General features: G+C 37.7%; 1 protein-coding gene across 10 annotated transcripts in view; it reads right to left on the bottom strand.

The window, feature by feature from the left end:
• Window positions 1-16,518, bottom strand: part of CCDC30 (coiled-coil domain containing 30) — a 129,688-nt gene that overhangs the window by 75,572 nt on the left and 37,598 nt on the right. For all 10 annotated transcript variants that reach the window (XR_008294347.1, XR_003420234.2, XM_053212552.1 and 7 more), the window contains one exon: window positions 15,452-15,550. Coding sequence is in view for 8 of the 10 variants with exons in the window: in XM_053212552.1 (XP_053068527.1) it covers window positions 15,452-15,550 (99 nt within the window). In the remaining 2 variants the exon portion in view is untranslated. The remainder of the gene's footprint in view (window positions 1-15,451; window positions 15,551-16,518) is intronic.

Raw genomic sequence — 16,518 nt, 5'->3', positions numbered from 1 at the left:
AATATGAAGTGGGACTATCTCTCCTACCTTGGGGAGGGTTGTTATAGGGATTACATGAGACTATGTTTATAAAACATCTAGAACAGAACATGGCATATGAGAGATGCTTGACATATTGTGGCTATTATCATTCTTACCAGATACCTAGCATTTTTTCTCTTTTAAGCATTTTCTCTGAGAATATGCATACTAGCCACATTAAGAGGATCTAATTAATGATAAATCTGTCTGCATATAGAAATTGGTAAGGAATACAGATCATTATCTTGAGGACTTGGTTTAAAGGATTTCTTTTCTAAATTATTTGTTCTTCTTTTAAAATTTAAAAAAATTAATTAAATACTTATTTGTTTTTGGGAAGGGGGCACAGAGAGGGAGGAAGGGAGAGAACCCCAAGTTAGCTCCATGCTGCCAGCACAGAGCCTGATGCGGGCTCGATCCCATGGAACTGTGAGATCATGACCTGAGCAGAAACCAAGAATTGGGCACTTAACTGACTGAGCCACCCAGTAGTCACTAAATTATTTGTTCTTTTTAAGTCACCCCCTCTCATTTATTTTCAAAAGAATTCTTATGGGGAAACTGCCTCCAGGGCTCCCAGAAATGGAAGCTTCTCTGGTCGGTGTGGAGGCAGAAGGCCTGGAGCTTTGCATCTGTAGAACGCCAAGGATCCCTAAAACACAGTTTGAAAGTCACAGTGGCAAAAATGTGGGTTTTGTAGTCAGTTGAAATTTGAGATCTTCCACATTTATGAATTTGTGATCTTGGTTTCCTCACTATGCAGAAGACGGAACGATACTTACCTCCCAGAATTTTCTGTTAACATTACATGAGTTATATCAAACCCACAGCAGAGTCATTACAACATTGTAGGCACTCAGATCTTAATTTCCATCCTTTTACTTTCTATTTGTAGGAAACAGAAAGTAAAGTAGTCAGAGACCAGGAATGATGGCATGAGGCACCGGAGCACCCGTCTAAAAGCTGATGATGCAGGCCAAGGGGAGCGTGACCCTGCATCAAGATCTGAAGCTCCTAACCCCTGGATTACAGCATTCAGTTCACTCGATTACGCTGCTGAGAATGATTCTTTGGTTAATACTGAGTGATATCACCATTGCCTGGCTGCTAAACACAATCAAGAAAGCTTCAGTCTTTTTCTTCTTGAAAGATCACAAGAGAACTTCAATGGCAAAAATCTATTTAGTTACTTCCTCTTTCCTCAAGAAATGACTTTAAAAATTTTTTTAATGTTCTTATTTATTTTTGAGACAGAGAGAGACAGAGCATGAGCAGGGGAGGGGCAGAGAGAGAGGGAGACACAGAATCTGAAGCAGGCTCCAAGCTCTGAGCCGGCAGCACAGAGCCCGACACAGGGCTGGAACCCACGAGCCGTGAGATCATGACCTGAGCTGAAGTTGGACGTCCAACTGACTGAACCACCAAGGCGCCCCAAGAAATGACTTTAAGAGGCCATTTAACTATAATTTATTACTTATTCATTGAATACCTTTTCTAATTTTAAAGACTTCTATTTGTAAACACTCTTAAAGGGAAGAAACATATATTTACAACGTTCCTTCTTAGCCCCTTCCAGGGGACTCTATGTGGGATGAAATGAAAGGATCATTAAAAGTCAATATAAATCTTTATTATTTTAGAAATCCACACACATTTCAAGTCTTGATGACAAGGTAAAGAAAACTGGTTTATACCATAGCTGCAGGACTAAGATCAGACAGAAAAAAACCCTGGTATTTAATATTAAACATGATAGGAAAATGTGTTTTCTTTTCTAAACATGTTTTAAAATAAGACAGATGCTCATTTATTCAGAATGTCATAGATAACATCTATCATAGAGGGAGGTGGATTTACCAGTTACTCTACAAGAATCTTTTCTACCATCCAGAATTCTGTGGGGTGCCTGGGTTTGGTTGAGTGTCTAACTTTGTCTCAGGTCATGATCTCCCAGTTTGTGGGTTTGAGCCCTGCATTGGGCTCTGTGCTGACAGCTTGAAGCCTGGAGCCTGCTTCGGATTCTGTGTCTCCCTCTCTCTCTACCGCCCCACCCCCACCCCCCACCAGCAATCTTTCTCTCTCTCTCAAAATAAACATAAAAAAAAAAAAAAGGATTCTGTGATACAGAGGGCCACATGGAACTGTACCCCTGGTAGGTATCTCTCTCTTCAGGAGAGAACTTGGCGCACACTTCCCAGGCATCCTCCAGTGAACAACTGAGCATGGTCAGGGACATTAAGGCCTGGCCATTTCTGGTTAATGTGGAATTTCGTCACAGGTTATCACAGAGCCAAAGCCCTGTTGGTCTGAATGAGACTTCTCAGAGCTACACCACAGGCTGAGGTTCTTCCTTCCAATCTTCCTTCCATCTCCCTCTTCTTTAACAGATATCAGACCTGAATCACGATCTAAAGGCTTTGCTAGCCCATGTCTGCCCTTCCCTGATCCTTCTCAGGTACCACCCCCAATAACTCTCCTGTAATTCTAGGTTTGTCTTGGTGCCTGCTTCCCAGATCAGTCTCCTTTCAGTGGATATATGGGTGACAGAACAGGAATGGGCCACAGTCATGGTCACCATCAAAGACAAAAGAAAATGACCATTTGTTTAAAGACATGAATATAAGCATCCAAGAAGCTCAATGAACTGGAAGAAAGATGAAATCAAGGAGACCCACACCAAGACACATTATAATTAAACTATTGAAAGACAAAGACAAAGAAATAATCTCAACTGCAGCAAGAGAGAAGTGACTTGTCACTTACAGGAGATCCTCAATAAGATCCTCAATAATCCTTAATTATTGAGCAGATTTCTCATCAGAAACTTTGGAGGTCAGAAGGCTGTGGGCTGATATATTCAAAATGCTAAAAGGAAAAACCTGTCAGCCAAGAGTTCTATATCCAACAAAACTGTCCTTTCAAGAGTGAGAATGAAATTAAGACATTCACACATAAATAAAAGCTGAGGGAGTTTGTTACTACTAGACCTTCCCTGTGAGAAATCCTAAAGGGAGTCCTGTGGGTTGAAATGAAAAGATACCAGACAGTAACTCAAAGCCATATGAAGAGATAAACATCTCAGTAAAGGTAAATACATGGGCAATTATGAAAGCTAGTATTATAGTAACAATGGTTTAAAACTCAACTTTTTTTCCACATGATTTAAGAGATGAATATATTGTTTAAAATTATTAGCCTAAAAGCTAGTATTATTGTAACTTTCATTCTAATTCCATAATTTGGTTTCTATGTAATTTAAGAGACTAATACATTTAAAAAAGCAATTATTAGTTCATGTTTTTGGACACACAATATATAAAAATGTAATTTTGGGATGTCAGTTACTGAGAGCAGAGCTGTAAATGAGCAGAATTTTTGCATACTATTACAGTTAAGCTGGCATAAAGTCAAATTAGAGTGTTATAACTTTAGCATGTTAAATGTAATCCCTATGGTAACCACAAAGAAAATAGTTATAGAGTATACTCAAAAGGAAATGAAAAGGAATTAAAATGTTTTATTACCAAAAAATCAACTATACACAAGAGAGACAATAATGCAGGATATGAGGGGGACAAAGAGCTATAATGCACATAGAAACATGGCAAAATGACAAAAGTCCTACTGTAATAATTACTTTAAATTTAAGGTAATTATCTCTACAATCAAAAAACAGACATTGGTATCATGAATAAAAACAAAACATGATCCAACTATATACTGTCCACACAAGATTCACTTCAGATTCATAGATGCAAACAGGTTGCAAGATAAGGAATAAAAAAAGTTTTTCATGCAAACAGTAACAAAAGATGGCAGGGCTAGTTAAACTAATATCAGACAAAATAGACTTTAAATCAAAAAAGATTACAAGAGACAAAGAAGGACATTATATATTAATAAAACATTCAATACAGCAGTAAGATATAATAGTACCTAATCACCAACCAAAATATATAAGGCAAAAATTGGCCAAACTGAAAGAAGATGGAGACATTTCTACAACAAGAATTGGAGACTTCAATACCTTTCTTTCTTTCTTTCTTTCTTTCTTTCTTTCTTTCTTTCTTTCTTTCTTTCTTTCTTTTTTCTTTTTGATTGAGAGAGAGGGTGCACTTTATCAAGGGGCAGAGAGAGAGAGAGAGAAAGAGAGAGAGAGAGAGAGAGAGAGAAGCAGGGCTCACCTGGGGTTCATGTTTTTACTCGAAGCGGGGCTCAAGCTCACCCGATGTGGGACTCGAACTCACAAACTATGAGATCATGACCTGAGCTGAAGTCAGATGCTTAACGACTGAGTCATCCAGGTACCCCTCAATATCCTACTTTCAATAATGGATAGAACAGCCAGATATAAAATAAGTAAGGAAACAGGACTTGAACAACACAATAAAGCAGTAATATTTAACAGACATACAGGACACTCTACTCAATGACAACAAAGTACTCATCCTTCTCAAATGCACACAGGTCATTCTCCAGGACAGACCATATTTTAGGCCACAGACTAAATCTTAACAGATTTTAAAAGACAGATTGGTAATATGGTAATACAAAGTATCTTCTCTGATCACAGTAGGATGGAGACAGAAATTAAGAACAGAAGGAAAACTGGAAAATTCACATATTTGTGGAAATTAAACAACTTACTTTTAAACAACCAATGGATCAAAGAAGATATCACAAGAGAGATTAGGAAATACCCAGAGATGAATGAAAATGAAAGTACAACATAGCAAAATTTATGAGAAGTAATAAAAGGGGGAAATTTATAGCAATAAATGCTCACATTAAAGAACAAGAAAGATTTGAAATCAACAACCTAACTTTATAATTTAAGAAAATATGAAAAGAACAACAAATTAAATCCAGACATAGTGGAAAGAAATAATAAAGGTTAGAGAACAGATAAAATAAAGAATAGAAAATCAATATATAAAATCAGTGAAACCAAAAATTGGTTATTTGAAACGAACAAAATTGACAAACCTTCACCTAGACTGACTAAGAAAAAAAAAAGACTCAAATTACTAAAGTAAGAGTTGAAAATGAGTATATTACTACTGATTCTACAGAAATTAAAAAAAAAATTATAAGAGTACTCTGAACAGGAGCACCTGGATGGCTCAGTTGGTTGAGCTTCCAGCTTCAGCTCAGGTCATGATCTTGCAGTTCATGAGTTCGAGACCTGCATCAGGCTCTGTGCTGACAGCTTGGAGCCTGGAGCCTGCTTCAGATTCTGTTTCTCCCTCTCTCTCTCTGCCCCTCCCCCACTTGTGCTCTCTCTCTCTCTCTCTCTCTCTCTTTCTCTCTCAAAAATAAATAAAAACATTTAAAAAAAGAGTACTCTGAACAATTGTACACAATAAATTAGACAACATACACGAAATGGACAAATTCCTAGAAACACAAAACCAACAAAGACTGAATCATAAAGAAACAGAAAATTTGAATAGACCTATAATGAGTAAGGATACTGAGTCAGTAATCAAAAATCTCCGGTACAGAGAAAGGTCTCAGGCCTGATGGCCTCACTGGTAAATTCTACCAAACATTAAAAAAAGAACTAACACCAAGCCTTCTCAAACTTTTCCCAAAACTTGAAAGGGAAGAAACACTTTCTAACTCACCCTGTGAGGTCAGCTTACTCTGCCATGAAAGCCAGACAAAGACACTATAAGGAAGAAAAAACTACAGACCAATATCCTTTATGACAATTGATGTAAAAATCCTCAAAAAATATTATCAAAATGAATTTAACATCATGTTAGAAGGGATATACACCATAACCAAGTGAGATCTATTCCTGAAACGTAAGTATGGTTCAATATACAGAAATTAATCATTGTGATACACCACATTAAAAGTATGAAGGAACATTGACATGATCATCTAATTGGTGCAGAAAAAGCATTTGACAGGATTCAACACTGTTTCATGATTAAAAAAACATTAAAGAGGGGCACCTGGATGCCTCAGTTGGTTAAGTGTCTGACTCTTGATTTTCGGTTAGGTCTTGATCTCAGGGTCGTGAGTTCAAGCCCTGCATTGGGCTTCATGCTTGGCATGGATCCTACTTAAAACAACAACAACGACAACAACAAACCACAAAATAAACTAGGAAAAGAAGAAAACTATCTCAACATAATAAAGATTTATAAGAAACCCACGGTGAACATCATATTCAATGGTCAAAGACTGAAAGCTTTCCCTGTAAGATCAGGAACAAACTTTCACCATTTCTATTCAACATAGTATTGGAAATTCTAGCCAGAGCAATTAAGCAAGAAAAAAATAAATAAAAGACGTCCAAACTGGAGAAGAAGAAGCAAAATTATCTCTGTTTGCAGATGATATAATCTTATATGTAGGAAACCTTAAAGATTCCACAGTTAGACTTAATAAATGAATTTAGCCAAGCAGCAAGACACATAGTCAACACACAAAACTCAGTCACACTTCTACATGGTAACAATGAGCAATCTGAAAAGGAAATTACAAAAACACTTCTATTTATAGTAGCATCAAAAAAATAGTTAGGAATTAATTTAACCAAGGAGGTGAAAGACTTGTACAATAAAAACTAGAAATCATTGCTGAAAAAAATTAAAGAAGAGAAAGTAATGGAAACACATTCCATGTTCATGGATTGGAAGACTTAATATTATTAAGATGTCAATACTATCTAAAGCAATCTGAAGATTCAATGCAGTCTCTATCAGAATCCCAATGACATTTTTTTTTTTGCAGAAATAGAAAAACCCATCTTAAAATTCATATGGAATTTCAAGGGATGCTGAACAGCTAAAACCATCTTGAAAAAGAAGAACAAAGCTTCAGGACTTATACTTCCTGATTTTAAAATATGCAGGGTGCCTGGGTGGCTCAGTCAGTTAAGGGTCCAACTCTTGATTTCTGTTCAGGTCATGATCTCACAGTTTGTGGGACTGAGCCCCATGATGCTCTGTGCTAGAGCTCTGTGCTGACAGCATGGAGCCTGCTTGGGATTCTCTCTCTTTCTCTCTCTCTCTCTCTCTCTCACTCTCGCTCTCACTCTCTGCCCCTCCCCTGCTCACATGCGCATGAGCATGCACTCTCTCTCTCACTCAAAATAAACATGTCTTAAAAATTTAGTACAAAGCCAGAGTAGTCAAAACAGTGTGGTACAGGCATAAATACAGACATATAGGCCAATGGAATAGAATACAGAGCCCCCAAATAAACCTACATGTATATGGTCAAATGATTTTTTTTTAATGTTTATTTAGTTTTGACAGAGAGAGAGACAGACAGAGCATGAGCAGGGGAGGGGCAGAGAGAGAGGGAGACACAGAATACGGAGCAGGCTCCAGACCCTGAGCTGTCAGCATAGAGCCCGATGTGGGGCTCGAATTCAGACTGTGAGATCATGACCTGAGCTGAAGTCAGTTGCTCAACTGACTGAGCCACCCAGGTGTCCCGATATGGTCAAATGATTTTTGACAAATGTGCCAAGAACATTCAATGGGAAAAGACCAGTCTTTTCAACAAATGATGCTGAAAAAATTGGACATCCATTTACAAAAAGAATGAAGTTGTATCCTAACAGCATATATAAAAATTAACTAAAAATGAATCAAAGATTTAAATATAAGATGTAAAACTATAAAGCTCATAGAAGAAAACATGCAAAAAGCTTTATAACATTAAATTTGGCAATGATTTCTTGGATATGACATCAAAGGCACAGGCAATAAAAGAAAAAATAGACAAACTGACCATGAAATTTAGAATTTTTTGTGCATCAACACAGATGAAATGAAACCTATGGAATGGAAAAATATTTGCAATTATATAGCTGATAAGGGATTGATATAAGCAGAAAATATAAAGAGCTCTCAAAACTCAACAACATAACAACAACCTGATTTTAAAATACGCAACGGACTTGAATAGATATTTCTCCAATGATGACATATGATTGATCAATAAACACATGAAAAGATGTTTAACATCATTAATTATTAGGTAAATGCAACTCAAACCACAATGAGAAACTACCCTGTACTCATTAGGATAGCTACCACCAAAACCACAGAAAATAGGTGTTGTTGATGATGATATAGAGAAATTGGAACCCTTGTGAAACTGTTAGTGAGAAAGTAAAATGGTGTAGTCACTGTGGAAAACGGTATGATGGTTCTTCAACAAAATGAAAGCCAGTTACTATAATCCAGCAATTCCACATCTAGGTATATACCCAAAAGAATTGAAAGCAGGGACTTGAATGGATATTTGCACACTTGTGTTCATAGCAGTGTTATCCACAACAGCCCAAAGGTTGAAGCAGCTCAAGTGTCCCTTGATGGATGAATAGATACACAAAATGTGGCAATACAATGGAATTTCAGCCTGAAATAGGAAGGGCGTTCTGACATGTGGTACAACAGGGATGAAACTTGGAAGATATCATGCTAATTGAAATGTGAGTCACCAAAGGACAAATAGTGAATGTGATTCCCCTTATTTGAGGTACCTAGAGTAGTCCAAATCATAGAGACAGAAAGTAGAATGGCGGTTACCAGGGGCTGGGAGGAAGGGCAGAAGAGGGAATTATTGGTTAATGAATACACAGTTTCAGGTTTGCAAGATGAAGGGAGTTCTGGAAGTAGATGTTAGTAATAGCTGCACAACATTGTGAATGTGCTTACTATCACTGAACTGTACACTTAAAAATAGTTATGTGTATTTTATCACAATAACAAACATTTTTGAAAAACAAAAGTAGAACAAAGACTTTTGCAGACAAAAAGAAAAAAAAAAACAAAAAGTTGATCACTAGTAGATCTATACCAGGAGAAATGTTGAATCATGGTCTTTAGGCTAAAGAAGTATGGTACCAGGTAGAAATTTGGATCTATGCAAAAGCAATGGTGAACTCTAGAAGTGGTCAGTATGTGGTTAAATATGAAATACTTTTGTTTTCCCCTTAAAAGGTTCCCCTTAAAAGGCTTAAGCAAAAATAATTAACAATATATTATAGGATTTATAACATCGAGTGTTGTTCTTTTTTATTGAAGTTCATTCAATTTATCTCTTTCCTCTCATATTTTACCATAAGCATCACGGTTAAAACAGGCCACACCTTATACATTTTGTTCAGAAATCACCACAGTTAAATATCCAAGTTTATCACTTCCAGGTTCTACTTTCCACTCAGTGGTAAAACATAATTCAACCACGTTCTCTGCTACTTTATAACAAGGATCATCTCTTCTTCAGAGTCAAATAGGGCATGTTCCTCATTGCTCTCTGAGGCCTCACCAGAAGCAGCTTCAAAGTTCATGTTTCTAAGCAACATTCCGATCATGGCAATCTACGTATTCTCCGGGCAATCTACGTATTCTCCGAGAGACAGAAGCTTTCCCTATAGTCTCACTTCTTCATGAACTCTCACCAGAATCACCTTTAAGTCTGTATTTATACCAACAATCCCTTCAAGGCAATTTAAGCTTTTTCTATCTAGCACCCCAACATTACTCCAGCTTCCACATATAATACAAGTACAAAGCCACTTCTACTGTTTTAGCTATTTGTTATAGAAGGTACCTCACTTTTTGGTACCAAAATGTCAACGAGTTTCTGCGGGCTGCCCTAACAAAGTACCACAAACTGGGTAGCTTAAAACGACAGAAATTTATTCCTCATCACTCTGGAGGCTGGCACTCTGAAGTCAAGCTATTGCCAAAGCAATGTTCCCTTTGAGACTCTGGGTAGAATCTTTCCTTGCTTCTTCTAGCTTCTGGTGGTGGCTGTCAATCCTTGGCATGTCTTGGCTTGTACCTGCATCCCTCCAATCTCTCCATCTGTCATCACATGGCACTCCCTGTGTGTCTCTGTCTTCACATAGCATTTCCTCTTCTCACAGGTACGCCGGTCATATTGGATTAGGGCCCATCCTAATGACCTCATCTTAACTTGACTGCATTTGCAAAGACCCTGTATCCAAATGAGGTCATGTTCACAGGTACTGGGGGTTAGGACTTCAACATATTTCAATGGAGGCACAATTCAGTCTATGACAGAGATTAATAAATAGAGTATATAAAGAGCTCTTGCAATAAAAAGACAACTCCATTAAAACTGGCAAAGAATATGAATAGGCATTTTTTTTAATGCTTATTTATCTTTAAAAAAATTTTTTTAACGTTTATTCATTTTTGAGAGACAGAGAGAGACAGAGCATGAGCAGGGAAGGGGCAGAGCGAGAGGGAGACACAGAATCTGAAACAGGCTCCAGGCTCTGAGCTGTCAGCACAGGACCCAATGCAGGGCTCGAACTCACGAGCAGCGAGATCATGACCTGAGCCAAAGTCGGACGCTCAACCGACTGAGCCACCCAGGCACCCCTTTATTTATTTATCTTGAGAGAGAGAGAGAGAGAGAGAGAGAGAGAGAGAGAGAGAGAGAGAGGGAGAGCTTGCGTGTGTGCATGCGTGAGTGCGCGCACGCGCGCACACACACACACACACACACACACACACACACACACACGTGAGCAGGGGAGGGGCAGAGAATGAGGGAGAGAGAGAATCCCAAGCAGGCTCCACCCTGTCAGCACAGAGCCCAACATGGGCACGATCCCACAAAGTGTGAGATCATGACCTGAGCTGAAGTGAAGAGTTGGATGCTTAAAAGACTGAGCCACTCAGTCACCCCATGAATAGACATTTTCTAAAGAAGATATACAAATGGCCAATAAGCGTAAGAAAAGATGCTCAAGATTACACAGGAAATACAAATAAAACTTACATTAAGATCCTACTTCACACCCATTAGGATAGCTATAATAAAAAAGATAAGACTATAACAAATATTGGTGAAGATGTGGGGAAATTGGAATTCTTATACACTGCTGATGGGAATATTGTATGAAACAACTGCTTTGGAAAACAGCCTGGCATTTCTTCAAAAGGGTAAACAGAGAGTTAACATATGACCTAGCAATTTCACTCCTAGGTACATACCCAAAAGAAATGAAAACATGTCCACGCAAAAAGTTTGCATTATTCAAAATAGCCACAAAGTGGGAACTACCAAATGCCCCTCAATTGACGAATGGAAAAACAAAATGTGGTATAATCCATGCAATGAAATATTATTTAGCCACAAAAAAGAGATAAAGTACTTACCTATGCTATGATAGGCTTGAGTCTTGAAAATATTATGCTAAAGTGAAAGAAGCCAGATGCAGAAGACCACATATTTATGATTCCATTTGCATGAAATGTACCGGATAGGCAAATTCTTAGAGACAAAAAGTAAATTAGTAGTTGCCAAGAGGCTGGGGGCTAAGGGAATGGAGAATGACTACTAATGGATATGGGGTTTCTTTTGGGGAGATAAAAATGTTCTGAAATTAGACAGTAGTGATAATTGCATAACTTTGTGAGTATACTAAAATTCACTGCACTGTACACTTTAAAAGGGTGAATTTTATGGCAATGTAAATTATACTCCCATTTTTTTTTAAAGAATAAATGTAATTCTACATAGGTAAGAACTGTGTGCTGAAAACTACAAAACATTGCTGAGACAAATTAAAGACCGAAATAAATGGAAAGATATAGACCATGTTAACACATTGGTGGACCCAATATTGTTAAAATATAAATTCTTCCTCAATTGATCTGAACATTCAATGCCATTCCAATCAAAATCCAGGGGCGCCTGGGTGGCTCAGTCGGTTAAGCGGCCAACTTCAGCTCAGGTCATGATCTCGCGGTCCGTGAGTTCGAGCCCCGCGTCGGGCTCTGTGCTGACAGCTCAGAGCCTGGAGCCTGTTTCAGATTCTGTGTCTCCCTCTCTCTGACCCTCCCCGTTCATGCTTTGTCTCTCTCTGTCTCAAAAATAAATAAACGTTAAAAAAAAAAATTCAAAATCCTACATGGCATTTTTGTCAAAACTGACAAGCTCATTCTAAAATGTATATAGGGGAGTACCTGGGTGGCTCAGTCGGTTAAGTTTCCTACTCTTGGTTTCAGCTCAAGTCATGACCTCATGGTTTGTGAGTTTGAGCCGTGTGTTGGGCTCTGCACCGTCAGCGCAGAGCCTGCTACAGTGCAGAGCCTGCTTAGGATTCTCTCTCTCCCCCTCTCTCTGCCCCTCTCCTGCTCATGTTTGCTCTCTCTCTCTCTCAAAAATAAATAAATACACGTTAAAAAATAAAATATATATGGGAATGCAAAGGACCTAGAACAGTCCAAACAATTTTAAAAAAGAAAAACAGAGTTGGAAAGGTTTTCTTTCTGATTTTAAGACTTACAATAAAACAATAGCATGGCATTATTTAAGAATAAACGTAGATTAATGGAACAGAATAGAGTCCAGAAACTGAGCTGTATAACTAATTTTTGCTAAAGGAGCCAAAGTAATTCGATAAAGAAATAACTCTCTTTCCAATAAATGGTTCTGGAATAATTGGATATACATTTGGAAATAAATGAACCTCAACCCTTACATCACACTATATACAAAAATGATCTCTGTTGGTTCATAAATCTAAATGTAGAAGCTCAAACTATAAAACCTTTAGAAGAAAAGAGAGGAGAAATATTTTGTGTCCTTGGTTCTTAGATGGCTTTTATGTCCTATCATAAAATTATAAAAGAAAACTTTGATGAATTGGGATCCATCAAAATTTTAAAACAACTACTCTTCATAAAACACTGTTTTAAAAGACGAAAAGACAAGCCACAGACTGAGAGAAAATATTGAAAATACATCTATCTAATGAAGGACAGTTATCCAAAAAATAGAAAGAATTCCTACAACTTAATATAAATAACTGAATTAAAAACGAGCAAAATATTTGAACAGAGGTTTCATAAAAGAACATACACTAATGGCCAATAAACACATCAAAACATACTCATTGTCATTAGATACTCTCAAAAGTCAAATTAAAAGCACCGTGAGATACCATTACGTGTCCACTAGAATGTCTAGAATTCACAAGACTGACAATAACAATGTTGTTGAAGATGAGGAAGCAACTGAAACTTCCATACCATCGTCAATGGGAATGTAAACTAGTACTACTACTTTGGAAAGCAGTCTGGCAGTTTTTTATACAGTTAAACATGCACTGACTCTATGACTTGATAATTCCACTACTAGGTATTTATCCAAGATGAAAAAAAAAACCTGGTATGAGGATACTAGTGACAGCTTTATTTTATAACAGTCAAAACCTGAAAATAATCTGAATGTTCTATCAACCAGTGGGTAGACAAATAGTTTATGGTATATCCGCATACAGGGATATTACTCAGCAATATAAAACATGAACTCTTGACACAGGCAGCAACATGGATAAATCTCAAAAGCATCATTTCAAGTGAAAGAAGCCAAACACAAAAGAGTATATACCAGATGATTCTATTTATTAGAAATTCTAGAAAACGTATTATAACAAAGTGGTGGAGTGGGGACAGGGCAGGGAGGGGTGTGATGGCAAAGGGGGAGGGAGCTAATGAATATGTTAGGCTAATGAATGTGTTTTCTTTCTTGATTGCAGTGGTCGGTTGTGGTTATACAGGTGTATGCACCTGTCAAATCTCATTAAACTCAACTCTTAAAATATGTATGTCTGTTTTAGGTATTTCAATCAAGCTATTTTATAAAAGAAATACAAATAACTTTTAAACATATGAAAAATGCTCAGTCTTACTGTAAATAGATAAATAAACATGAAAACTACATTTGGATACCCATTCTCAGCTCTCATTTAGTAAAAACACAAAATTTTGACAATATATTCAGTTGGTGAATTTTTTACCAAGTGGTTTTCACATGCATTGCTGAAGGAGAGGAAAATGGTATAATTCTCTCTGAGGGATATCGGGCAATATCTACCCAAATTACAGATGTATCTAATCTCTAATCCCATAATCCCATTTCTGTGACTCTATCCTACAGAAACACCTGCATACATGTGCAAAAGACTAGAAACCACCCAAGTGTTCATCAGAGGAGACTGGTTAAATGTAGCACATCCACACAATAGAAAGCTACACTGCTCTAAAGAATGAGGAAGACTTGGAGCGCCTGGGTGGTTCAGTTGGTTGAGCGTCTGACGTCAGCTCAGGTCATGGTCTTGCAATTCGTGAGTTCAAGCCCCATGCTGGGCTCTGTGCTAACAAACAGCTCAGATCCTGGAGCCTGCTTTGGATTCTGTGTCTCCCTCTCTCTCTCTCCCCCTCCCCTGCTCATGCACTGTCTCTCTCTGTCTTTCAAAAATAAATAAATGTTAAAAAAAAATTAAAAAGACAAAAGAATGAGGAAGACTTTTTTTGTATGATACAGAAGGATCTCTCTTTTGTATGATACAGAAGTAAAAAGAAAAAGAAATCAGGAAAGGAGGAAATCTGAGTAAATATTCAAATTTCTTACATTTGCATAAAGACATACTGGAAGGATAAGTAAGAAACTAATCAAAATAGTTATTAATAATCAACTTGCTTGTAACTAGAGCCCTACTGAGTGTTTGGGGAATGATTTTGGTAAAAGTTACTGCAGTCTTGATTGTAAATTCCTTCTTTTCTTTCCTCCACTCCTCATTCCCTGCTTTTCTTCCTTTCTTTCCTACAAAAATGTACTGCTTATATGGAAAAGGGTTTTGGAAGACAAGAAAGGACACTAACTCCTTGGGTCAGAACCGAGAAATTCTGTAGCTGTAGTTTCCATAATACCTAAGAGGTCTGGGCTATAGGGCCCAGGGAGCTACAATAAAAACAGCTCTCATGAATGAGACCCCTCAGCAACAAGGGATGTCACTCATCTTAAGTATATAAGAGGAAAACCCCAAAGCAGTCTATAAGCAGTCTATAAGCAGTATATAAGAGGAAAACCCCAAAGCAGTCTAGCTCCTTGCCCTGAGTGTCTGAAACAGCCCTATCTAACACATACTGGCTCCTGCTTCATTCCAGCCCTAAAGTCAATCACTTTGTCCACCGCTTCAGATGCTGATCACACTGAAAAGACTAGACACTGTACATGGCATCTAGGCCTTTCTCGTTCTCTACCCTGGTTTATTACTTTAAGTGTGGCTCCAACTACCCCCTCTCCCACCATTGGTTGATTCTATAAATCAACTTCATTGTGATGATTAAAAATGCTCAAATTGGTTGTCTCTTTGTAAGATTCCTTTCCTCTTTTCTTTAAAAGAAATAATCCATCACATTCTTCACATACATTTCCCCTGTGGGGAAGAAGTGAACAGAAACACATCCTCTGCACCCCAATTTCTTCCTCCACTCTAATTGGCTGAGCAATAGAAAAAGAGGCAATAAGAGGAGAGTAATAAATGATCAGCACCAATCACTCTGGTATACTCTGCAAAAATGGGACTCACTTCAAAATATGAAACCAGAAAGAATAGACTTTCAAATACCTGTTCTCTCTGTTCAGCACCCACAGTTTTCCCAGGGGAGTGGTTTCCAAGTTGCTTATTCTCTTGAGATTCATGAATCTTTCCTTTGAGCCTTTCAACCTTAAATACAAAAGTATTTTAAATATGAGAGTATGGGGTTGGGGAGGGGGTTTGCTTTGCTATTAAAAGGTACTAGTAATACATGAATATATTCTTCACGAAAAAAATTCAACTAACACACATAGGTTTATAGAGTAAAAAGTGGCTCAGTGGCTTAAGCTTCTGACTCTTGATCTTGGCTCAGGTCATGATCTCATGGTTCTTGAGCTCCAGCCCTGAGTCGGGCTCTGTACTGACAGTGCAGAGCCTGCTTGGGGTTCTCTGTCTCCCATTCTCTCTGCCCTTCCCCCACTCACACGCTCTATCTCAAAATGAATAAACTTAAAAAAAAATGATATTATCCTATCATAACCTTACGCCACAATCCCTTTTCCCTTTCCAGAAACAACACTGTGTGGGATGTACCCTTCTTGAATTTTATCATGCAGGTGTATATATGTACATGCATGTATTAAACATATAAGTATATGTCAGTATTAAATATATAAATTTACAAAGACTAAGACAACTTGAACAGTCATTGTTTATTCATGCTTATGATTACATTTAAAAATTATGATAAAACCTACGTAACACAAAATTTACCATGTTGACCTTTTTAAAAAAGTTTTATTTATTTTGAGAGAGAGAGAGCATGAGACAGCATGAATGGGAGAGGGGCAGAGAGAGAAGGAGAGAGAGAATCCCAAGCAGGCTCCACACTGTCAGCATAGTGCCTGATTTGGGGCTCAATCCCATGAACAGTGAGATCATGACCTGAGCTGAAATCAAGAGTTGGACACTCAACCAACTGAGCCACATGGGCGTCCCTACCATGTTGACCATTTTTAAGCACACAGTTCAGTACTATTAAGTACATTCACATTATTATGTAACCATCACCATCATCAGTCTCCACAATTCTTTTCATTTTCCAAAACTGAAACTCTTTACCCATTAGATAAGAACTCCCTATTCTGTCCCTCTCT

The sequence above is a fragment of the Acinonyx jubatus genome, chromosome C1 (genome assembly GCF_027475565.1).
Source record: "Acinonyx jubatus isolate Ajub_Pintada_27869175 chromosome C1, VMU_Ajub_asm_v1.0, whole genome shotgun sequence".
NCBI lineage: Eukaryota > Metazoa > Chordata > Mammalia > Carnivora > Felidae > Acinonyx > Acinonyx jubatus.
Note: the sequence above shows the minus strand (reverse complement) of the source record. Positions and strands in the feature narration are given on the sequence as shown.